The 26,658-nt window shown below is 41.4% G+C and overlaps 1 protein-coding gene across 3 annotated transcripts in view; it reads left to right on the forward strand.

Annotated features, from left to right (window-relative positions):
• The window catches only part of NTNG2 (netrin G2), a 175,627-nt gene that overhangs the window by 105,565 nt on the left and 43,404 nt on the right, over nucleotides 1–26,658 (forward strand). For 2 of the 3 annotated variants that reach the window (XM_089675115.1, XM_089675116.1), the window contains exons 4-7: nucleotides 13,154–13,326; nucleotides 18,855–18,881; nucleotides 20,141–20,239; nucleotides 26,225–26,284. In XM_089675115.1, coding sequence (XP_089531241.1) covers nucleotides 13,154–13,326; nucleotides 18,855–18,881; nucleotides 20,141–20,239; nucleotides 26,225–26,284 — 359 coding nt within the window. The remainder of the gene's footprint in view (nucleotides 1–13,153; nucleotides 13,327–18,854; nucleotides 18,882–20,140; nucleotides 20,240–26,224; nucleotides 26,285–26,658) is intronic. The other variant, XM_089675117.1, reaches the window with a different exon arrangement.

Consider the following 26,658-nt stretch of genomic DNA (forward strand, 5'->3'; position numbering starts at 1 on the left):
GTCGGAGGAGGAATGCAGTTGCTATGGGTAACTGAATTTGTGTAAAGTATACAACAGCCAGTTGTTAGCGTGGTAACTTTCATAGGTGGAGGGCCCGCTGGTATTGAAGGGGTAAGTGCACTGATTTCCTCTCTCAGTGGTCGGTTCCCTGATTTCAGGAGCAAACCCGCGTTATGAAGACCCTCGACCTAGCACATGGTACAGAAAGTAAAGAAATAATGGAGATCATGCATGAGGTGTGTGCAGGTGCTCGATGGGACACCCTTCTGTCACTGGGAGTTAGGTGGCAAAGGTATGCTGACTGTTGGAGAGGGCATTTGCTCAGCGGTGTCCCTCCTAAATGTGACACTCAACAGCAAGGTGTGCAAGGAAATGGGACAATACATTCACAGAAAGTCTCTGTACATTTACTACTGTACACAATGTATGGCTCACCTCTAAGCTGGAGTGCCACCTTGATTTCACCTGAACGCGGCCCTGACTGGTCCTGGGCATTGATGGGAACAATCACACATCCAAAGGTACCCCATGGGTAAGGGCAAGTGACCCCCATCCACAAACTGGCCAATCTGCCTCCTCACAATAGTAGTCATGGTGGACACATATGCATGTGTGTCCATATTTTCCAAGCATGAAACGTTCACATTTGGAAGATGTCATATGAAACTTGTATGACAGGTTGTACACAGCGCGTGTGGCTCATTGGGCACGAGAAAGCATCAGGAAATTACACCACGCATTTAAAATGTATGCATGAACCCGTATAGTAGTATATCACTACTGAACACAGTCTGATGTACACTTGAAACATAAATCTCTCTATAAACTATATGATCATAAAAATCATAAACCAAAAACAGGTGCAGATGTTTTTTAAAAAATCATATTTAAAAATTATCCCAGAGTGAACTTTAACTTCAGGTGAGTTTCCACAAAAAATACACCATAGTTTTCTGTTAACAAGGACGCCTTCCTTTGTCCTGCGAACAGGACCTCCATTTATTTGTTCATACCTAAGATAGCAATGAAATCAATAGTATCCTCAGGTACATAATGATAGCAGTTCCTTCTCTCCTGGTCTCGGTGGGATCATTTGTCTCCCAACTCAATAGTATAGCATCACAGTAGCTGTACTCCTTCCTATTTTGCTCTGTCACCAGCAAAGGCCTAAAAGGGTCTAATTGAAGTTAATCAGGCATGGGGTGATGTTCACATGCAGCCACTTAACTAGGGTCTGATTCCAGAGAAGTGAATCAATTCTGAAGTAATTAGTGTGACTCCTCGGTAAAGGTGGCTGCTGCATCACTGCCATCTACTCATGAATTCCGAGGGTTTCCCTCATCACGTCCATTCAACAGTTGTCTGAGCTGGTAGAGCTTCTCCATGTCAGCTCAGTGAGATCTTGCAGGAGGTCAGGAATGTACATGCTGAGCAGGTTGATGATGTGTGATGAGTTTTTTTTTCTGATGCAAATTGCCTACATTTGGCTTCTTTGTAAAACACATCATGGTAGATTTAAATACCCGGAGAGCTCTATATCTGTAGAAATGAATTTTCTCCTCCTATGGGAATGCAGTGTGCACATATCCAAATTTATTTTTCGTAGTTTCAAGAACACATGATAGGGTCCCTTTGAGGATAGTCTCACTACTACTATGTCATATCAGGGCTTGAGAGTTTAGTGTCACTCTTTATGTATTCCTAATGCCTTCACAACGGCTTCATGTAAACACTTTGTGAAACATTTACTTCGCTTACTGAAAGCATTCCTACAGCTTCCAGGGTGTGTAGGAGATCCATTGACTTAAAGAGAACCTATGATGTGGTTCTGCAAAACAAAATAGCACTACAGACCATTAACAGGTATAGTGTAGCTTTTTAGAACCTGCTGGCCTTCCCAGTGCACTGCTGGAGCCTCCCCATTAAGATCCTGTGTAAATATTGACTTTATGAAAGTCAGCGTTTGCATAAAGCTAGGCATGCCCCCAACATCATATGACAAGTTAAGGCTTGTGGGCCCTTCTTTTGGCCTATACGATTGAGTTGTGGTTCCTTCCTCTGACTCCTGCATGACACAGCAGGGATGTAGATGTTAGAAAATGGAACTACTGCACAGGGACACAGGCATCTGACACTTCAGGAAGTGTCAAATGCCAAAGACACTTCTGAAAGCTGCAACACTGAAACAGAGGAAAGGTAGGGGATAAGGGCCACTGGAGAGGTTAGTATAATGGCTTGGCTCTGGCAGGGTATTGCAGGTATTTTTTTTTAAGACTGACTGGGGCTCTTTAATATGAAGAATTTAATATAGTTGTTTATTATAAAGTGACAGCGTACCTATTTAGTGAGAAGTCTATTTAATATGAAACAGTAATGAGAAAAATATGGAGGCTGCATTTACAGACCTCTATTCCCAAAATAATAGTTGCTTCCGTAAATTATGTCAGCAACTTTAGATCAAGCATGCAGGACAGTCAGAACTAAGTTACAACTTAACTGCATGCTTGATCAAGTAAGTGACTTTTTATTATTATTATTATTATTATTATTATGATTATACAGGATTTATATAGCACCGTTTGCTCAGCGCTTTAAGTGACAAGTACATTGGAAGCCATTGGAAAAGCATAACAGCCAAAGAACTAGTATTTCCCAAAGGAATGGCATGATACTTTGGAACACCATTAACCACTCGAGTACCAGCTACTTGACCATTTTTCAGTTTGCAGCGCTATGATACGTTAACTGGCAACGCTTGCACCCAAAAAAAATGTATACTGTTTTTTGGGACAGATGGAGCTTTCTTTTGGTGGTATATACTAGCCACTCTATTTTACTTTTTATTACTGTATTTTCCGGCGTATAAGACGACTGGGCATATAAGACGACCCCCTACTTTGACTGGTAAAATATAGGGTTTGGACTATACTCGCCGTATAAGCCTACCCCATGTCACTGCCCCACCAAATGTCACTGTCCTCCCCATGTCAGGCCCCCCCATGTCACTGCCCCCCCTCTTGCCACTGTCCTCTCCAGGTCAGTGGCCCCCCCTCATGTCACTGTCCTCCCCATGTCACTGCCCCCCCAATGTCACTGTCCTCCCCATGCCCGACCCCACCATGTCACTGACCCCCCACATGTTACTGTCCTCCCCGTGGTAGCCCCCCCCCCACTGTTCTCCCCCCACATGTCACTGTCCTCCCATGCCACAGCCCCCGTGTCACTGACCCCACCACATGTCACTGTCCTCCCCATGTCAGGCCCTCCCCCCACTGTCCTCCCCCCACATGTCACTTTTCTTCCCGTGTCAGGCCCCCCACTGCCCTCCCACCACATGTCACTGTCCTCCCCATGTCATTCCCCCCCCCACATGTCACTGTCCTCCCATGTCAGTCCCCCCCTCATGTCACTGGCTCCCCACATGTCACTGTCCTCTGCATGTCATGCCCCCCATATGTCACTGCCCCCCCACATGTTATGGCAACCCATGTCACTGACCCCCCCACATGTTAGTGTCCTCCCCATGTCACGCCCCCCCATGTCACTGTACTCCCCATGTCACTGTTCTCCCCACGTCACAATCCCCCCCATGTAACTGTCCTCTCTCCGATCAATGATGCTCCCCAATACGCATCTTTGATCCATCTTGCTGGAGCATCAGCGGTGGCTAGTGATCCGCGGGTTCAGCAGTGTGCTTAAGTGTGATCAGCGGTGCAGCAGAAAAGGGGTTAACTGTATCAGCTTGATGCTGTTGTTGATCGGCGATCGGCTTCTTATGCCTAAAACTGTTACATGCGCAGTTGCTTCAAGGGGGACAGATCTTGCCGCTACACCGGCTCGGAAGTACCGGTAAGTTTAGCCAATCAAAGTGGTTATGGGGGAGCTCAGGGTTGGTCGTGGGGGAATGGTCGGCATCTCCAGATCCTTGTGCTGTAGAGGGGCAGATGGAAGGTTCTGACGGTGCAGCTGATCAAACATCGGTCATCTCATCTTCCAGCTCGGCGTCATCCGTCTCTTCCAGTTCAGCGTCCTCGTCTTCCTCCTCCGATACCGGCTTATAGGACAACATCCGGCGTATAAGACGACCACTGACTTTTGAGAAGTTTTTCATGGGTTAAAAAGTCATCTTATATGCCAGAAAATACGGTATATAAAAAAAGACCAAATAAAAAAAAAATGAAATGAAAAGCCCCGAAATGGACTCTTTTTAGAAAGTAGACACCCCAAAGTGATCTAATTCTTTTGCCCCAATTTTTATGGAAATGCAAAAACATTCTGGTATTTAGGGGGTTAAAACATGGAGCTGACAAGGTACACTTTAATACTGTTTAAACAGGAGAAAGTGAAATGATTAATGTACAGGTCACATACAGTGATAGGATGGCGTTTAAGTGGTTAATGTGTAGATGTGCAGGATAAGGGATGTGAAGGGTTAATAAATGTTTACATGGAGACACAATGAAGATCAGATCTACAGGAGAGGAAGTGGCACAAAAGAATTACAAAAAAAAATCAGTGAAATTGAATGAATGAATTAGCAGTTTCTGATTCCTATTGATCCCATGAAAAGGAGGGATCTCCACTGTAAACAGTAGCATGGGACCATAGTAAATGGCTGTCACAGTGATCACATGGTACAGAGCTTTTCAGACTGGCTTGGTACACAGCATTTAGCAAGCAGACTATCCGTCTGAGCTGTTTTCTCTACCTGTGTTTAAGAGGAAAAAATGCTGTACCAATCTGCCATTTATAGATGTATGTTGGTTAAAAAAAAGTTAATCCCCTTCTTCGTCTAGCATTCATGCAAACTCTGTAAAACTTTGGTGCCCAAGCTGTGGTCTGGGGGCTACATGAAGCCCTTTGGCACTTACTTACAGACAGTAGTCTGTGTTTCTTTTGTGTAGGTGTTTATTACAGTTTAGTCCAGTGAAGGATAATTATTTTTTTAGATTGGGCTCACTGTCTCCTTAAAGCATCACTAAACTAAAAAAAGAAAAAAGAAAAATCACATATTTGCTTCAGCATTCCATTTTAACATCTTTCACCCTGCATCTTAAACATTCAATGTACATTTAGTCCCCATAAATACCTTTTGAATAGATCCTGAGAACCACATTAATATGGATTTCCTGGATGCCTGTGTCCACATTTTATTTTGCCTTCCTAATATTTCCCTTCGTAGCCACCTACTCAGAAGCATTGTGATCAGAGACTACAGGCGATGAGCCAAAATGAAAGCACACATCAGTATTATCCCATGGACACTAGATGGTGCAGACTTTAGCTGCTCTGATCAGTTGCTTGATTACTGTTTCAGAAGCAAGCCTGATAGAATGTAATCAAGCAACTGATTGCAGACTGCATAGCTAAAGCATACCTCCCAACAGTCCTGGATTGTGCGGGATCAGGGGCGGACTGACAACTCATGGGGCCCCTGGGCAATAGGGGATCGTGGGGCCCCTGTGTCCTTGCTCACACTCAAAAAATGCCTATAAAAAGGTACCAGGGGCATTTCATGGGGCCCCCTACTGACCCCGGGCCCTTGGGCAGTGCCCGAGTTTCCAAATGGACAATCCGCCCCTGGTGGGAATACACATTAGAAAATCAACTTATCGGTCATCCGATGACCGAGAGGCGTCCGTTGGTCGAAACATTAACCAATGGCTCACATTAACCAATCCAAAAAAATCGTTCGTCGGGCAATTCGTAGTGTTGACGTCTTCCGTACAAGTTGAAGTGATGCAATGTGCGTGTGACCTTGTGCCCGAGTGCTCAAATGGTCAGTCCGCCCCTGTGCGGGACTGTCCCGAATTTCGACCCTACTCCTGATGTCTCATATGAATGAGCTGAGCCCCCTTCCCACAGCTCATTCATATGCAAATCACCATGGGATGAATGACTAGGCTGTGATCTTTGCATACTAATGAGTTTTAGCACTTCATTCACCACATCATTCACATGAAAATCCTCCCACAGCTCTTTCATATGGCTAGCTGAAGGAAGCTAATCCTCAGCTCCAGCCAAGTGAAGGACTTCTTACTGCCTGCATTGCTCTATTGCTCTGCTGGAGGGGAGTAAGAGGGGGTCTGTACTGAAAAAAGGAGGGCTGTACTGGAGGTGGTGTGGTATTCTGTACTGGTAGGGTGGGTCTGTATTGGTAGGGAGGGAGGGGTTTTGTACTGGTGGGAAGGCAGGAGGTCTTTACTGTGGAGGGCTCTATATTTAAAGGGGATGGTCGGGGGTATGTGCTGTGGGGGTGGTTCGTACTAGGGGGATCTGAACTGATAAGGGGCTGGGAGATAGTGTCCCCCACATGGAAGAAAAATATATTTGAAATATATTTTAAAAATATTTTTCCCAAATATATTTACATATATTTGAAACACTACAATTTTGGCCGTATTAAATATGTTTATATATATATATATATATATATACTGTATGTTAAAATGTGTTTTTATTATTTTATTACAAAATATATTATTTTTAAAAATAAATTTTTCAAATATACTATATGTCTTTAAAAATACATTTAATCAAAATTTTTGGAATGCATTTACAAATATATGTTAAAATGACTTATTTTTGTGTTAACAAAAATCAGAAGAATATATTTAAAAAAATGTATATTTTTAAAAATATTTTCCATATATTCTGTAATATATAAAAAAACACATTTCAACATGCAGTATATATATATATATATATATATATATATATATATATATATAATATAGTTTGAAATATATTGAATACGGTCAAAATTGTAGTATTTTAAATATATGTCAATATATTTTGGAAGGATATTTTTAAAATATATTTCAAATATATTTTTCTTCCATGTGGGTGTGCTGTGGGGTGGTCTGTACTGAGAAGGGGCTGAAAATGGGGTCTGTGCTAGGGGGGTTGGCTGTACCGAGAGAGGTCTGTAATGAGAAGGCACTGAGAGGGTGGTCTGTGCTGGGGCAAGTTTAGAGTTGTGTGGGGGAGATCTGTACTTGGGGGAGTATAAGCTTGGGGGGATTTGTACACTGACTTGTGCATTATGCACTCCTGATCCCTGCACTCTGGTGATAGAGACACTATGCTGGTGTTTATCATTGTATTCTCTGCAAGTGTTGTTGGGTTGCTGCACAACAAATAGACTGTATGAAAAGTTGTAGCTAGCTAAACATAAACATAAATAATTTGTTAATGAACAATACCTTCTTTAATGTGTTTCTGTCCTTGTCATGTTTCACATGACTGTCATATGCCTTTAAGTGTTTCTATATTTTGTTTCTGCTCCTCCCTTTCCTTGGTTTAGTTAATGCTGTATAGATAGCCCTCCCCTTTTCCCAGAAATGCATTGCAGCTCTAGCCTGTCATGGAGCAGGAAACATTATGATCTTTTGATCTATCGAATGTTCATTGTTGTAAGATTCTCTCAGTTTATGGAATAAACTTCACAAGATCTACAAGATGTCTTATCGATTGAGTCACTGACTGTGGTATCCAGCTGAGGTTGAAGTTATTGCTATCTCATAACAACTATAAGTTGCAGAGATCACACTATCAATGCTTAGATTGGATAGACAGAACAGTCCTTTAATATGATAAACATTCCAGTGTCAGGTGGGATTCATATCAAAGCTGCTGCAAAAATATCTACCACTCCCACCTTTTTCTGCGCTTCACATTCTGCCCTTTTAAAAATTGTCCTTTTTCAAGTTTAAAAGTTTCGAGGTATGGCTGAAGTCTACATCAGGGGCGGACTGACAACTCATGGGGCCCCCGGGCAATAGGGGATCATGGGGCCCCTGTGTCCTTGCCCAAACTCAAAAAAGCCTATGAAAAGGGTACCAGGGGCATCTCATGGGGCCCCCTACTGACCCCGGGCCCTCGGGCAGTGCCCGAGTTTCCAAATGGTCAGTCCGCCCCTGGTCTACATCATCCAGTGTTGAGGTCCATTCATGGAACATGCATGTCTAAAGGGTGCCCAGAGATTTGTTCATTCACTCCAGCACACACAGCAGTACAGTGACAGGGGACACTGCAAGGAACCATGGGACATGTAGTTTTTTAACCAGCAGGATTCTGATGTATAAGGCCCCCTGCTGGCTGCTATGAGGAGCTACAAACAGCAGCTACAGCTACAGGAATGAACTGAGGATATGCACACATTTTCAAAGTAAGACAAAATATTTCAACAATACCAATTTGGTGTTTTGAGTCAGTAAATAAAGCTCTTTATTAATGTCATGAATGTGACTCAAATACTCCATCATTGTCATAAACTTCAGCAACCTGCTGACTCTAACCACTTCAGGGAAGCAATTCTCAACAGAAGCTGCATGATAGTAAATGTATCTCAATAGATCCTACACTAGTCAGTCTTGCACCTGTCTTTGCACATCAACCCCATAGTGTAAAAGATAAAATGCCACTCTTCCACCCGGAGACTTCTAAGCTATCGAAAACGCTGAAAGTAACTAGTACATTTCATCTGACTGCTGGTACATCTGCATCTGGTGAAAAATCGAACTATACAGGCCTCATTTGCATGCGCAAAGCAGAGTCACATTGGAAGAGACAGTACATGATCTAAGAGAGTTAAATTCAGCCTGCAGAATCCTGAAGGCTTCTGTGTGCGGAATGCTGAATTGCGCCTGTGTGCGCTCAAGTGTTGTGTAGCAATGTGTATTTGTGGGGCTTTTCTCCAATAACCTTTCTGATTAGTGTGTCAGGTAAGGGAAGCAGTGGGCCAGAGACATTAAATAATTCACCACCTCGCTGTTTGCTATGCAAGTGGACATGGTTGAAATGTAGATGTGGCTCCGTCATGGAAAGAGGGTTTATTGCTAGTCAGGATTTATTTTCTTTGGACAAAAAATTCCTGATCTACGTGCAATTTTTTTTTATTAGTATTATAAAATCATACTAATAATAATATGCTTCTGGTATGTTTTTCTTGTACATTATGTGAAAGCAAACTTTTGTGAACAGAAAATATTAGACAAAAAAAATCTGTTACCAGAAAGCCTACACATAGTGTGCCCTGACATACCTAGCTGGCCGAAGACATCTCAGTCTGAATGACTGATCTAATTTTACCATAAAGAATGTTCTTATACCCAGTATGGCTGGACAGTGTGATCACCTGCTGACTTGGCACCATCCACAGGCAGTGTAACTCAAACATGCTTGGGACATGTTTGAGTTAGGCTATGTTTACTCTAGCTTTGTTAGCAGGCATTAGGCAGGTGTTTGGGAAGCGTTTTTAATGCTCCTCAAATGCCTATGACAATTCTACACATAGCAGCACACAGTGCTGTTCACACTGAAGCGTTAGTGTCATGGCAAAATTGACGCCTCATGTCGAGTCTATAATTGAAGCCTCCCATTCAAGTCTATGGTGACGCTCCTCAAATGCCTGGAAGGCATTTGTGGGGAGTTTGCGGAGCGTTAACACCATTAAACTTCATTATAGGCGTTTGTGGTGTGGTTTTAATGCTTGGCAAATGCCTCAAAAACACGCATAGGGCGTTTTGGGGAGTGTTTGAGGAGCGTTAAAAATGCTTCCCTGTCTAACACCTGTCAAATGCTATAGGGGCGTTTGGCAAGCGTTAGAAAGTGTGAACAAGCCCCTATGCTGCTTGAAGATGCTTGAGACCTATACTCAGGCAAAAAAGTTAACATAAATACAAAAATATAAATGTTAGATTATCATTCTAAATTCATAATTCGGCATTCATAGGAATTATCTTACATTTATGGTAAGCTTGCAAAATATTTGGTTTTTATGATTAATCATAATTAACATTAAAATGTGTGTTTGGCCTTGAGCAAGTGATAGTGTCGAATTCTTTAGTTATAGCTGAGCCAGAAAAATGTCAGAGTATTTGGAGTTAAAGTGTTACTAAACCCAGGACCCAGCATTCACTATATCTGGTCTCCCACAGTACACACATGGAAATGCTATTATTTTAGTAAATATAAACTGCTAAATACCTTTTTCTCATCAGCAGTTAGAGCAGTCTTGGGACTTCTATCAGTGTTCAGCAGAGCACTGGTTAAAGCTAGTAGGAGGAGTTTTCGCTAGGAGGATGCAGAACCCCTGACCTCTGTCTGGGCAGTGCTGATTGGCCCTGTGCTGATCACATGCACTATCCCATGAGAAAAAAAAACCTCTCTAGCAATACACACCAAACTGAGCACGTGCAGTGTTTCCACACAATATGTCTTATCAGGAGATAAGAGGGAGGCACTAGAAGAAGGGGAGGATCAGAGAAGTCAGGATCAAACACCCATTTTACACAATGCAGAGGCTTAACCCCTTAGGTTCCACAGTGAGTATAACAAGCATGCTTTACTGCATATACAGACTGATTTTACTGTTGTGGGTTTAGTAACACTTTAAGTTAACTAGCTGGAAGTTGAGTATTTAGGACATTTCTGTAGATGGGCATATCTGGTTAGAAGACCTCTGGTGTAGGGTGTCATGGGAATCAGAAGTGAACCAAACTAGAATTAGTATGAAATAGTATATTCTAGTAGTATCTGTGTGTATTTCATTTATGTTGGTAATATGTGTTACATAAGTAGATTTTTTGGTTATACAACATTATAGAGATATTATGTTGTAAAGATAGATTCTTAGTTATACTATCCTTTGAACAGAGAAACTGGTCACATGAGTAAGCTGATGCCACATTGTCATCTTTAACTTATGAAGCCACATTTTAGATCGAGAATAGAAGGTTACATATGGGCTTGTCAATATAAAAGACCATATATGTAGTATCCCCTCCTTTCAAGGAAATCGTTGTACTAAGCAAAATTAATGTTTGCCATACAAGATTCTGAGTTATGAGAATTATGATGTCTACATGTAACAGAAAAAATACATCCCAAGAGATGGAAAGGTCACATACATACACACATCCATCCAGTCACACACATAGAGACACACAGACACTCACAAGCAAGGCATGAAGACACATTTGTTACGGTGGGGAGCAGGGGCGGACTGACCATTTGGAAACTCGGGCACTGCCCGAGGGCCTGGGGTCATGAGATGCCCCTGGTACCTTTTTCATAGGCTTTTTTGAGTTTGGGCAAGGACACAGGGGCCCCATGATCCTCTATTGCCCGGGGGCCCTATGAGTTGTCAGTCCGCCCCTGGTGGGGAGGCTCAGACACATTACTTGTTGCAGAAGCACATGGAGAGGCATACATGCATTCATAGGCTTGATACATTTTTATAACTTGTTTTTATTTCTTATATTTTTGTTTTACCTACACTGAACTGTTATTTATGATACTTTTTACATTGTATTTTTAAGCCATTTTGTGATAAAATAAAATCACACTTTATTTGTACTTTGCCGACTCTTTAATTATCTAAAATTGCATAAAAACACTGGAAATTATTATGTGTCACAGAATATTCTACAGTAAATTATGAAAAAAAAGAAACAAAAGCAAAAGGGCACATTTAATGGACCTCTTGAAAATTTTTCTGCCATCACTTTTCTCTGTTTCTAAGACACAGAAGTTGAATCCAACACAGTTTTACTTCTGCTAACTGCAGTACAGGATGCTTTTCCAGTCTTTTGAAGCATAGGAAAATGTCCTAATCCCTGCCTCTGCCAAGAACTGACACTGACTAGGGGAACATGGGAGAAACAGGGAGGTTCTAGCTAGAACTGAACTAACTAGCGCTTAACAGGAGGGGAGGACAGAGGGAGATATCATTATAACAAAGTAAACAAGTTGTAGTGGCCCAAAACTGCCACTAGATGTTGGCATACCACAGAACAACAGTAACCTGCTGCAGTTCAATACAACACAGAAAACATTACATGTAAGTGGGACAGAACAATGAGTGAAGACCAATATAAAGCGGATCTTGCCGTACAATGCAGGGTCCACGTATAATGTCTGGGCCCCTCCCCCTTTAAAAGTCTAATGTTAGTGTTACAAAATGTACATGTAAAGAAAGTCAGATGTGTTTTTACGTCCATCTGTCTCATCCCAGGGTGTGATCACACCATCTTTCCAAGAAGATTCTTGGGGAATGTAGAGAAGGTGAAATTTTGCAAGAAAACACTCCAGTCCACTGAAAAAGTGTCTTCTTGTGAGAAATTGGCTGCCCTGTAATTCCCAAAATCTAGCCAGAAGAAATACGGCTTTATCCTTTTGTATCCATTAGAAGCCTAACATGGGGATAAGGTAAGTATAAATGAAATTTTGTACTTTACAGGTACATTTTGGAACTACTAAAAATAGGAGGAGGGGGTCCTGACAATATACGTGGATCCTGCATTTTTCTACAAGCTCCACTTTAATCCATTCCAATATATCCAGCTAGGTAGACCCTTTCACATTTTTGAAGTACCCATTCAATCATGGAGGTCCTTGTAGAAGATTGGTATGTGTTTGGCTAGCTTCAGTCTAATGGCCTTTAACATAAAGACAGACACCAATGGTGTTTCCGAATCCTTGGCAAACAATTACAAATGCTGATGATGTTTTGGGTTTTTTTTGTAATTAACTTTTTATTGAGTTTCAAACATTTACAACAAACAGGAGTGCATAGAAACACGGTATGACAAACACAAAGAAGCATAAGAGAAAAAACAGAAAAACAGGCTCATCGATGAGAGGTACATAGATACATACAATGTCAATACATAACAGTGAATTAATAAACATTGTCAAACATTTTGAGCAGACAAGTCAGAATTAGAAGTATCCCATGGGTCCCAAACTACTTCAGATGTGGAAACAGAGTTAGCGTGCAAAGCAGTTAGGTATTCCATTATTCTAATCTCTGCTATAACCTTCATCAATTCAGATAGCATAGGGGGCGTAGTAGAAAGCCAATGCATGGGAATGGTTCTCCTGGCCACCGTTAGAACATGGGAGGAAAGTTTACTTGCAAATTTGGAGAGGCCTGAGAAAGGTAGGCTCAACAAAAAGTGAATGGGCTCAAATGGAACAGAAACCCTCAAAAGTAGCCATAGTAGGGTAAGGACCTCTTTCCAAAAGGGTGCAATGTACTGGCAGGTCCAAAAAAATGTGAAAGAGTGTCAGTTTCCTCGCCTCTGATGATGTATTTTATAGTCTTTCCTTGAACAAGCTTTATGACCTTATTCTCCGTTATATGCAGGTGTAAATGTAACTTACATGCCAATGCATGCAACTTCCGAGATGGGGCCCTACAATGTGAGTGTGAGCATAACACCACCGGACAGGACTGCGGAAGGTGCAAGAAGAGTTTTCGCAACCGTTCCTGGCGTGGTGGCTCTTACACCCCATTACCTCATGGATCTCCCAATGCTTGTAAGTAATGGGATTCAAATTTAAGTTTTTATATTGTGCTTGTCTCCTGCTCCTTATAGAACCAGATTTTTTGAGCTGACCAGTATTAACTTTGTCTACTTTTACACCAAGGTTTGGAGATGTCGTTCACTCAATACCAAGCAATTAATGGGGAAACTTGGGGAGATGGGGGAGACATTGGATACAATGGATACCGTCAATGAAAATACACAAATGACACACAGTTCAGATCCCTAGTGGAGGGTTGCAGTTCTCTAAACACTATAATGTGTTATGTAGCCATTTGAAATACATTGCAAAGAGAACCTAAGCTGATCATGCAAAATAAAAGCCAACTCCCCTTCATCTTTACATCAATTTTCTGTTAAAAACCCGGATATTTATTCCATCCTTGCCTTTTGGCTAGGTATTTGTTGATCCTATATATGGAATGGGACATTTTGTTGATCTAAGTTTCCAAACCTGTCAGTTCAGGCAAGTAACCATTTTTGTAGGACAGTGACGGTGGTCAAGATTATATGTAAAACTTTCCAAACTTTCTTTCATTTTTTATCAAGTAATTTTTCAGCAAAAAGTTTAATTATTTCCATTTTGTATACAACCAAAAGAAAAAAAACTAGTAAAGAGTAAGAACAATCTTTACTTAGACAATAGAATGCAAGAACAATCTACACAAATGAATGACAGGTAGATCAGATAACATAACAAATGCCAGTTGGGCCTGTATAAAGCCAAGTGATGTCACATAAGGCACTTAAACTATGAAACCTGTGGGAAATAGGCAGGGCCGTGGATAAGAGGGTACCACCAGTCCTTATGTAGGGGGCCCAGGGCAGCAGAGGGGCCCAGGCAGCTGGGTGAATTGGATGTGGGCAAAGAGGGTGATCGGTGTGGCCGGGGGGAGGGGGGCAATTGCTGGAACCGATCCCCTGTATGTCTCTCTGTGCAGCAGCTAAAAGCTGTTTTTTTCTCTGGCTTTCAGCTGCTGCAGGGAGAGCCACACAGGGGATCGGTTACAGTAATACCCCCCACCACACCCATCACCCTCCCTGTGCACCATACGTTTCCCCTGCTGCCAAGGCTCCCTGTGTGCCCCCACAGTGCTGCCAGCTTCCCTCCTGCAGCTGTAAGCGCACAATAGAATCCTTCAGGAAGGAGAGTGGGGGAAATATCTGGTAAATATGTCACATTTACCAGCCCCTTCCTTTCCTGAATGAACACAATGATCGATCGGTACCAATCACTCACTGTGTTTATTTATAACTAAAGCATAGTCAACTGTTTAGTTTTTTGTTTTTTTTTCTTTAGTGGGGCCCTGTCAGGTTGGCTGTATGGGGCCCTGTGGTTTCTAACAGAAGCCCTGGAAATAGGGATAAACACAATAATCTGAGCAGGACAACTGGGGCAGGGCTAAACTAAGAGAGGTCAAGCAAATTAACCACAAGTTAAAAAATGTTTGTTGACGCATATGTGTTGAGTTTTCCCCTTTTCCAGTAGGTTAGTAACCATTTCAATACCGGGCAATTTTACACCTTCCTGCCCAGGCCAGTTTTCAGGTTTCAGCGCTCTCACACTTTGAATGACAATTGCGCGGTCATACAACATTGTACCCAAACTAAAATTGTATCATTTTCTTCACACAACTAGAGCTTTCTTTTGGTGGTATTCAATCACCACTGGGGTTTTTATTTTTTGCTAAATTAACAAAAAAAGACCAAAAATTTTGAAAAAAAAAAAGTTTTTCTTTGTTTCTGTTATAAAAGTTTGCAAATAAATAATTGTTCTTCATAAATTTTTTTTTGTGCTTAGCTGTGATTTGGCCACAGCTAATCACCTGACATGTGCATGTGATTAGCTGTGACCATTCACAGCTAGACACTAGTATACAATGGATGGCATGAATGAAGCCATCCATTGTATACAACTGTCATGTGACCTGCTGTGATTGGTCACAGCAGGTCACATGGTATCGGCAACGGGGCCGATACTCAGATCTGTCATCGGCCGTGTCCGAGGTACGTGGCTGGTGACAGATCGCGCTGCTGCGCCGCTCTGCAGGAGCGCAATCTGCGCATGTGCGGGAGGACGCCATATGGCGTCCATCCGGAACGCTGATGACATTTGCCGCCCGCCATTCGGCCATAGGGCGGGCGGCAAATGGTTAACAATATACTTCCACTAGGTGAATGATGGAGGTACATAAGGGGTCCATTTCTGTTATCAATTTCAGGGCAATATATAATAACCTTGTAAGCGTTAGAAGTTATAGATTGGGGAACTACAGTAGGTCCTTGGGAAAAATGTCCTTGGGAAGAATGTCCTGGGGAAGAATGTCCAGTGTGGAAAACGTTTTTAATCTCTATGGGAACGTTATAGGGCTAGTAAACCAGTGGAAGTAAAAACATAAATAAACTGATACCTATTTGAATAGCTGCTCTGTTCCTGTGTCTACTACCCAGGTATCTCCAAATAGTGCAAACAATCATTAATGTGATCACTGGTTCTGGCCTCCAGTTCCTCATTTGTGGTTGGCGAGGCTTCCTGTCGTGGTCATGAGCCAACAATCAGATGCAGGAGGAGGAAAGCCAGAGCCATTGACCAGAGAGCACCACCTGTCTTTTCCAAGATTTCATGGGGCTAGACAGCTGTTTCTTTGTCCGAACACCTTCAAATAGTGTTGTTGTTAATGCAAACAGTGAGCACGTTTGTCCACCTTTAGTTCTTAATTATTGGTTAGGGTGGCTGCCGCTCACACTGAGCCTACAGTGTGGTGCAAGAAAGGGAATACCAGAGACAATGACCAGAGAAGCCACCTTCATTAGACATCCTGGGGCACCATGCAGAGAAACAGACCTGGTGTGCAGTCATCCCATACAAGAAAAGTACGGATTTAATCATATTTTTTCTCCCTACAGGGTTGCTTTAAGGCACCTTGTATTCTCCCGAACTCTCTTAGAGGCTGATAAGTGAACAAGCTTAAGCTGTTGTGTCAAGCAGAGGAAAATTACAGACAGATTATCTTGTTAAACATTCGCTAGATGCACAAAATACAATCACTTCAGAGATGATGTCCTCTTGGAGTTTTCCAAAGAGACCACAGCTTTTTTCCCCTCTCTCGCCTTTCTCTCGTTCTTGCTTTAAACATCTGCACTTTAAATTGATCAAAGCTAAAACTGAAGCATTCAGAGGACTGTGACTGGGGTGTCACCGTTACTGCGGAGAGAAGGAGGATTTCAAAGGGAACAAGCTTGTCAGATTGAGCTGGCCGTCTGTATCCCTTCAAAGGACCTGACAAAGACACGCAGGGCTTAGACTGAGATCCTTGTTCTCTGTATTTTTGAAAACTCTCCATCCTCTGTCTTGCCCCTTCCCCGGGTGAGATTTAAAGGACTAGTATGCCGTAGACAAAAGGTTACTTTATTTGAAATAGTTCCTTATAACATTTACTAATACTGTATGTTATAGGTGGAATCGTTTACTAGCAAAGGAAAGTAGATACAGTAACTGACATTTATGTAACTTTGCTGCACATATTATTATTGTTCACTGTATAGTGCTTTACAGAGTACATAGAAACATTTTCATCAGTCCTCACAGTGCAGGACCGAACTGGGGGACAGTGGGGTTTTGCCCACTGGGCCAGTGCTACATAGTTACATAGTTAGTCTGGCTGAAAAAAGACAAAAGTCCATCCAGTTCAACCATTTAAAAAAAATAAAAAGTTATAATCCTATACCCACAGTTGATCCAGAGGAAGGGGAAAAAACCCAGCAAAGCATGACCCAGTTTGCTCCTGCAGGGAAGAAACTTCCTTCCTGATCCCCCTAGAGGCAATCGGATATCCCTTGGATCAACTTTACCTATAAATGTTAGTATCCAGTTATATTCTGTGTATCTAAGAAAGAATCCAGGTCTTTTTTAAAGCAATCCACTGAGCTGGCCAGAACCAACTCTTGAGGGAGTCTATTCCACATTTTCACAGCTCTCACTGTGAAGAAACCTTTCCGTGTTTGGAGATTAAATTTCTTTTCCTCCAGACGTAAAGAGTGCCCCCTTGTCCTCTGTGATGACCTCAGGGTGAATAACTCTACACCGAGTTCACTATATGAACCAGTGATGTATTTATACATGTTCATCATATCCCCCCTTAATCTCTTCTTCTCAAGAGAGAATAAATTCAGTTCCTCTAATCTTTCCTCATAGCTGAGCTCCTCCATGCCTCTTATCAGTTTGGTTGCCCTTCTCTGTACTTTCTCCAGTTCCCCAATGTTCTTTTTTGTTCTTGATATCTTGAGTGGAGATACAGTATATCACTATTCTGATCAAAGTGGGTGACTGTTGCTGGGCATTATACCATCAGCCTGCGCTTCCAGATGTGTTAAATTAAAATGTCCTAAAGGAACGTAGATGCTCCAGGTGTGTTATATTAAAATGTCTTAAAGGAACGTAGATGCTCCAGGTATGTTATATTAAAATGTCTTAAAGGAACGTAGATGCTCCAGGTGTGTTATATTAAAATGTCTTAAAGGAACGTAGATGCTCCAGGTGTGTTATATTAAAATGTCCTAAAGGAACGTAGATGCTCCAGGTGTGTTATATTAAAATGTCCTAAAGGAACGTAGATGCTCCAGGTGTGTTATATTAAAATGGCCTACAGGAATATAAGTGTTCATCTTGCCCACCAATTGATGTGGCACACCTGGCAGAGATGTCTGTCCCTACCATGAATGGTGTAGTTGGTTGCTTCCCCCCCAGACTAAAAGTTTCCAGTCCTTCTCAGGATCTCCAACCCAGAGGAACTTTCAACATAATGACCCTACCACATGTATGTACACATTTGGGACCAGTTTTCTAAGGAACCATTTCATATACCGGTATGTTCTGGGTTATAGGAGGAGACTGGAGAATCTGAATGAAATGCACTTGAATACAAGAACATACTGGTCATTTTGACATGGTTTTCACTGCTTTGCACATTTAAGACATTTACTAAGGTTGCATAGCCAAGGTTTGTGTCATGTTGTTTTAAAGAGGTTCTCAACTTTTAGGCAGGAAGTAGGACATCTGTCCACATGTTCCTTGATAGGAAGCCTCCCACTCTGCACTGGTTGGCCTCTTTTGCAACAAAATAGCTTCACTTCAGAAACTCTTTGTTTATTGCTCAGATCCATCAATGTGTCAATGTTCTGGGTTGTCGAGCGGGAGAAAAGAGAAAGCATATGGACATTTTTTTTTTACTACTTAGTTCAGTACAGCTCCTTTGTGGAGTAAAAGCTTTTCTTGTCATCATTAGAAGTATTGGAAGTTATGGATGTGATCAAATTTTGCATACCTAATTTGTTACAGTACAGTTCTGCAGAAATTTGACTAATTAACGTAAACTTTGTTCCAGTTTTAGCTATGATGAAAGAAACGAGCCACTTTGAAGAATGGCACCATCCGCTTCTTCTGAAGAGTAGTTTTTTCCTGTTCTTACAACATCTGTGGTCAAGCAGTTCCTCAGACTAACTCCTTATTTTCTCTTCCAGGTGCAGCATCAGGTTCCGCTCTCGGCAGTGAGTAGATCCCTGGAATGTCCTTGTCTTGTCCTTTCCATCCCATCTCCATGATCTCATCTCTCCCTCTTCTCACCTCCCTGCATCCTCATAGAATGCTCACTGTGGTCAGCGGCTTGTTTTTTTTGGTGTGTGCGCTCCTAGATGTGTGTGTGTGCGTGTGACCCCCAGTTTGGTTCAAGAACACGCCAGCAAAAGCGAGAAAAGCTCTCGGAACACGAAAACTGGTCAAGGGTTATGTGCAATTTTAAGACTGGTGTGTCATTTTGGGATTGTAACGCAGGTTCTCTGGTCAGAGAAGCTTACATTGCATATTTAGTATCTCACTATAATAGCACACTGACATCTAGAATCGCAGAACAGTGCCATGCTGACACTAACAATACCAGAACAATGGCATAATGACATTACATGCCATGGAATGGGGGCACCATGTGATATTCAGGGTCCAGGAGTGACGGCAATGGCTGAGATTCAAATTTCAATGGCACATGTACATTTCGGTATTCAAAACAATAGCACGTTGACATCTGGGACTGAGGTTTTCAAACATAAATAACTTATTTCTTTGCAAGTAACAGAGTGCAAGGTTATTTCTATAAACAGTATTTCTAAATCCGTCTCTGTTTTGCATAGAGAGCCGCTAGCATGACAGAAGTAGTGTAAAAATAAGCATTTCTTTATAAAAAGAACAATAATACATTTATATTTTTATGGCACCAGTTTATACTATTCACTTTTTTCTTTTTTTATTGTGACAGTTTCGTATATGTTGGTTGTTTGTTGGCGAATTGGCGTAGTGTGTTTATTATTGGCTCTGCATTGCCACCTTGTGATAGATAAAAGTAACTACAGCTTTTGATATTGCATTATTGCGATTATTATGTTCAGGCTTTAAAGAACAAAATTCTGTGTTTAATAATTAGGCAGCTTTATCCTAACCCAAGTCTTTCCCCGTATTTCACAGATTCTTCATTATGAACAAGGACTTGGTTCTTTGATGCATAATACTTTATCTTGTGCTTCTGCCAGTCATAAGGTTGATATCCATGTGTCGAGACAACAATGAATTTAAGAATGATAAATGTCTTAAAATAGAGTGTTTGTTAATTAATCACAGTATTGCGAACATTTGCTGTATATGTTGTGTGTCTTTAAATTATTTGAATTTGTAGGAGGATAATTGCTTGGCTCTTCGTTAGCCAAAAGGAAATCTTTCAAAGTAGCCAATAGACATTGTTCTGTTTGTGTTTCACTAGTCTCTGACACAGCAAGGCCTGAGGTCACCACAACCAGACCAGCTCAAACAACTGATCTAACCACCTTTCAAGTGACACTTGTGCTTGACACCACCCAAGGTTTGTTCAGTTATGATGAACAGGAGTAATCTCAACCCCAAAGTAGCATCCACCACTGCTGACACCATCCTTTTTTTGTCTTCAAACCTTAGTGTGTCTAAAGAGATTTTAGGATACCACAAGACTGACAGAACTAAACTGCTGTAGATCGGTTCGAATGTTCGAACCTAATAAATATTTGACCCTGAACTTTGAGTGCAAGTCTATGGGACTCAAACTTGTAATATCAAAAGTGCCCATTTTGAAGACTTATATGCAAGTTATTGGCCATAAAAGGGGTATGGGGACTCAGGTACTGCCCTGAGGGACATGAATCAGTGAAAACATTTTTTTTTCAAAAAGTAGTTTGTAAAGGGGCGGTCATTTTTCATTGCTTAAAATTAAAAAAAAAATGAATTCCTTTAAATATCATACCTGGGGGGGGGGGGTCCTCCTAAACTACTTCCAAAGTTGCACATCTGCAGAATATATAGAACCTGCTGCAGCAGAACTTTTTTTTTTTTTTTTATAAATTACATTTTTATAAAAGAAAAAAAACAGCGTGGGGTCCTCCCCAATCCTTACCAGACCCTTTGGTCTGGTAGGAGGGATAGGAGGGACCCCAAATTAAAAAAATAAATAAAAAGTGCATGGGGTTCCCCCTAAAAGCCATTCCAGGCCCATTAGGCCTGGTAGGACTTTTAATGGGAACCCCACCCCCCAAAATGGGGGAGAAAAGTGGGGGTCCCCCCTAAATTCCTACCAGACCCTTGATCCAATCACAGGGCTGGCAGGGCAGGAGAGGGGGGGGGGGAATAATCGAGTGCCCTCTGCGCCTTACCAGGACATGTGCCGTGCAGGCCATACACCATCCCCATGCTGATGGAGACAAGGGCCTCTTCCCCACAACCCTGGCCCAGTGGTTGTGGGGTCTGCAGGCAGGGGGGCTCATTAGCATCAAGGTAAACCTTTAAATAAGTGGTCACCCTGATGCTGCCCCCCTCGTGAATGGATAAGGGGTTCACTAAAGAGTTGAATTTAGAAAAAATAAAAAGAGAGCAGTCTTTTGAAACATTCCTTTGATTTAAAAAAAAAACAGTTTTTGACAAATCCTTTAATTTAAAAAAAAGCCAAAAAAAAGGTTCCATCATTGTAATCCATTGTCAATCATGCCACTGCCAAAATAAAAAAAAACCAGACAGCCGCCAACCTGCCCGCACCCACCGAGCATTCCCCGCAATCTGACATTTGCCGGTCAGATATAAACAACTGGGCGGAACTAGTGGTGCTGTGATTCAGGTGCATTGCTTTGCCCAATCATGGCTCTTACAATGCACAGCCCGCCAAATGCCCTTGCCAGCAAACACACGAACGGCCAATGTTCGAGTCGAACTTAAGTTCAACTCAAACATCAAGCCCATCCCTACTGTAGAATTGCATTAAAGAAGAGATTTACTTCCCTAGGGACATAGAATCTGAAGTTTAGGGAACATGAATGACTTTTGTCAGTATCACAAGTCTCCAATCCACTGGCTGCAAATACTGGTATAGTATCAGTTTCAGGATGTGTGACCAGTTTTCACACTGCTCATTGTGGTCATGACCAGAGGCGGACTGACAACTCATGGGGCCCCTGGGCAGTAGGGGATCATGGGGCCCCTGTGTCCTTGCCCAAACTCAAAAAAACCTATGAAAAGGGTACCAGGGGCATCTCATGGGGCCCCCCCACTGACCCCGGGCCCTCGGGCAGAGCCCGAGTTTCCGAATGGTCAGTCCGCCCCTGGTCATGACCTAAAAGGCTATGAAAACATCAAAAGAAAAGATCTCAGACTTGGATCTGCAGTCAGTGGATTGTAGGATACCGATCATGTTTAGTGTTTTCTCAGTCCACTATCCTTGTACCTTCCTTTTGGGGGAAGAAAAGGTCTTCTTTAATAGCCACATTGCATGTTTGTGAGGGATTTCATTTAGGCAGAAGTGCAATATAATAGCTTCTATAACCCAGGAAAATGTAACAAAACTGTATTAGATAAAATACTTTGTCAACACTTGATTTTGGTGTGTGATGTGTAAATATTGCCTGAATTGTCCACTTTGCTTCTCCCAAGACCTCCTTCTCTTTAGCTCCCTCACCAATTTCCTCCCATTCTCACCTCCAGAATTTCTTCAGAGCCTCTCCCATTTTCTGGAACCCTCTACTCCAATCTGTCTAGGTATCTTTCATTCTGTTTCACCTTTAAGTGACCTGTGAAATCTCATTTCTTCAATAAATCCTATCCTTCCTCCACAGTTATTACCTTTTTGTACCACTTTCCCCTCCCTTTTTGATTGTACGCTCCCAAGTGCAGGGTCATCTTAATCCACTTATATCATATTGTATTGTAACTCTATTGTCTCCCCTTACATTTCAAAGTGCTGCACAAACTGTCGGTGCTATATAAATCCTGTATAATAATAACTTAACCTGTCCTGGTATCTACAACACTTGGCAAAAAAGGCAGCTAGTCAAGCAAGGGTCTCAGAATAGAACTTTAAAACTGACCTGCACTGAATTGTATTTTTCTGTTTGGGTAGAATGAAACATCGTTGACCTCCTACTGGTCAACCGAACCTAAACTAATAAACTTTTAGAAGTCTCTGCCTTTAGTCGCAAGAAAAGCCTACTGATTGTCCTTTTCTGTTTTAGTTTCACTTTGTTACTGGGGCTTGATCTTCTCTAACGTAGTGCTTTTCAAGTTGTAGGGGTGCCATAGCACAACTGAAAGGGGGGGGGCATCACTGCAGATGTCTTGCTGCATAGTAGCTTGATACCACACAGCAAGAAGCTGCCAGTGATGCCCCCTTCAGCCTGCAAGTAACAACATCCTGCCACATGATTTCCTAAAATCACAGTAGCAGGTGGCGGAGTGGCCTGTACTGAGGTGTCGGAGCAGTAAATCCGGAGGTGTCCTGCATAGCTGTCTAGGAGTTGGTGTGTGGGTTGGTTGGAGTTGATTGGAGTGTGAATTCACTGCTATGCTGGGATTTGCTGCTTGGGTGAGTGACTGATGACAGTAGGATGCCAGAGTGTAGGTTGTCAAGTATTCACATGATAAACGTGTTGTTTACCACTTTTGAAGTTGTAGAGAGATGTTGGTACTGGCCTATGTCATTAGAGGAGAACAGGTTGACGTGCACATAAACCTTACTCAGTGCCAGTAACAAAACTCTTCTGTTATTAGGTTGAATTGAGAACTTGGTTTTAATGCTTAGTTGATTCATTCATCTCTAATATTTTAAAATCTGTTACTGCACCATTAAACCTCATGCATACTGACAATTTTTAATTCACCTAGAAGCCAGCAGCGTTTTGGCCAACAAAAATACTTGATGCTTGTAAAAGTGTGTACCGTGTTTACATGCATCAAGTGTTTGGGTTTTAATTAATTTAATTGGCCAGAATAAATTTTTTTTTTGGCCATTGGAATAAATTAACACTTAAGCGCTAAACGCTCCTAGCGTTTAAACATGTTTAGACACATTTAACCTCATCAAGTGATTTTATTAGCCAAAATGCTGCTGCTCCAGGACCCACACTGGCAGTGTTTTTTTTTTCTGCCACTAAACTCTCCTACCACAAAAAGCTGCTAAAATCCTATGTGTGCATAGGATTTGTGTTTTTTTGTGCATAAGGCCTTAAAACTAGAGTATATCTTATCCAAATAATAATTGGTATGAGTGGGGTATGGGGATAAAAGTTCAGCTGCTTCCAGAGGGGGCATGAATAAAAAAGTTGGAAATGTATTGTTCTTAGCCCAGCCAACTGCCATTCCACCTCCAATGGGAATGACTCAGTGGCCACAAAAGGTGCTGTCATGGGACAGTAGGATGGCAGCTGTCGGCCTTAGTTATGTGGCCAGGGAAAGTTTGGCCCCAGTAATAAAGTAAATGTAAAGCAAAGCGAGTGCAGAGAACACAAAAGGCTCTTCTAGCTAATAAGGTGTAATAGCTGGCATCTTCTCAAAGTAGGTCTAAGCCCTAACTGGATGAAATTTAGTTTGCTGAAGGTCAAAGTATAATAATATTTACATTTTGTATTGTACTTTGCATCTCAGTGCTGTTGATCCCCTCCATCTTCTTTCAGCCACTGCTTGTCTACTCCAGCATTGGCTGCACATCATTGATCTGGTCCCTAAAAATGGCAATGCATGTTGGCCCAGCCACTTGCAGTCTCAACCAAGAGAGGAAGACAGTTATCACCCCATAACCGGAGGTGCCAAAGGTGTTCATAGTAGGGTTACCAGATATTACTTCAGCAAAAGCTGCAATTTTAGCTAGATTGAAAACAACTTTCAAAATGACATTAACATGCTGAAGTTTTTCAAAATTTCACTGCTTGGTTTAGATCTACATTAAAATAAAACAGATGCTGGAGATCCTCTATAACTTTTCTGAGGGTTATCTAAATAGATTAAAATCTTAAACAAGCTAAACAGCCTCAAAATTAGCAGTATAGACTTCAGGCCATGTTAAGCAGGACAAATGAGTGCTTTCACCAAACACCACCTTTCCAATGAAGTAATTACTTCAAAGACTTTCCCATGCATCAAAGTGCTGTACTTATGCCAAACAATTCTGAAGTTTCGTTGGCTCGTTTTCTGTAGGTCTAACGCTCGCCCTGCCCGTGCAAAAGGAAATTACAAAGTAATTCATCAAAGGGTGAAAAGGGCTGTTACAAGGAGTCGCAGATTCATGGCTTTTTAATTCTTTGCCAAAATGCAGTCAATTTTTAAAGTCAGTAAGAACCTCTATGCATTTTAAAAGGGATTTCCAGCCGAAATTTAAATTTAAAAGTCATAGTCCACCAAAACGTAAAGCAGAGCTCCAGGCAGACAAAAGACACAAATTGATGCAGCTCTGTATTCATCATTACATCCTCCAATGTATCTTTTAAATGCCTGCAGTGTAGGTGCTTCACATTGGCTAAATATCAGTCTCTTGCACTTGCAGTCCATGTACAGGAGAGTTCAGACTGGGACAGGGAGAAGCTGTAGGTCAAGGAGCATGTGGTCTGGTATTGTTCGAGGAGGGTGGTGGGAGTGCACTCTCCACCATTTTGTTTTGTTTTTTTGGCATTGGGTCCTCCTTAACATTCATACCAGACCTGCAGGTCCTGGTATAGATTGTGGAGGATCCCCCGTGCCATGAATACTGCTGCTAAATGTTTCACTTTCTGCTTCAGCCCTTGGTTAGATAAGGTTCAAAAAATGTATTAAATACTGCAAAGTAAGTTTAACACGTACATTACTTTAGAAGTATTTTTTGATGAATTGCTAACATTAATTAAAAAAAGTTATGCGTTACTTTACCGCTACTTTTACAGTAATTTAGTTTTAATGACCACTTTGTTATGAAGAAAGCATGAAGACCCCCAGCAACCAGTCAGCAGTCATTTAATTGTTGCTCAAAATAAAATCTGCTTGTCGTGGATTACTGCACACCGTCCTCTTTGAATCACGTTAATAAATCATTTTTTTTGGCATCCTGTTGTGTAATTAGGAAGGTTTTTCTTTGTTTCTATACTGCACTTTCTACTACATTTTATACATATTTTATTACAGAGTTAAACCAGTAATTACCTTGTTCTTTTTTTTAACTCACTTTTGGATTGCTCAAAATATTTTAGAAGATCAGGCTTGGTTCAGCTCAATTTTGGGTCAGCTTGACCCTTTAAGACATACAGCAGTGTGTGCTATTAAACAATATGAAATCTCCAGTGACAGCCCCAGATCCTTCTGGGAGTCGGGGGATTATTTTCACCATGGTTCACAACCATTGGTGTTCGAGAAAATTTGGATAGAAAATTAAAATAATTGGTAACTATGGGAGTATTTGTCAAAAATAAAATGTGCTAGAAATTTCATAGTTCTCTTTTAATCTACATTAGAAGTTTTCCTCTAGAATAGCTAGGCTGTACCTTTTAGATTACGCCTAATTGTTTATATTTTTATACCTTCTGGTCATCAGTGGATCCAGGTGTTCAGACTTCAGCCCTTACTTACATCCTGAAGACAGAGAAGAAAGAAGGTACCATAAGGAATAGATAGTGTGATCTAGAAGAGTCTAATGTAGTCTAGATGTCCTAGCTTGTGATGATTCTTTGTAGTATATTGGTAGAATTAAAAATTAAGTTTTTAATTAAGTTTCAAAATTGAGATGAATTGTTAAGAATTCCATTGAATTCCTTTTATAATTATTTCTGTTAAAATTCAATAAAACTCATTTGGCACTCTGAGATGTTTTAAATACAAGTCTGGACAAATCTAGTAAAAATTAAGTTGTCAGAAATTATTGTTCGATTTTCAGAACTTCTTATTCTAGTTATCTAGAATCCTTGCTTCAACTTTAATATTTTAAAATTCTCAAAACCTCTGAATAAATTTATTTCTATAATCTCTTAG

Source organism: Staurois parvus, unplaced genomic scaffold (genome assembly GCF_062004578.1).
Source record: "Staurois parvus isolate SC_StPar_1 unplaced genomic scaffold, SC_StPar_1.0 ptg000154l, whole genome shotgun sequence".
Classification (NCBI taxonomy): domain Eukaryota; kingdom Metazoa; phylum Chordata; class Amphibia; order Anura; family Ranidae; genus Staurois; species Staurois parvus.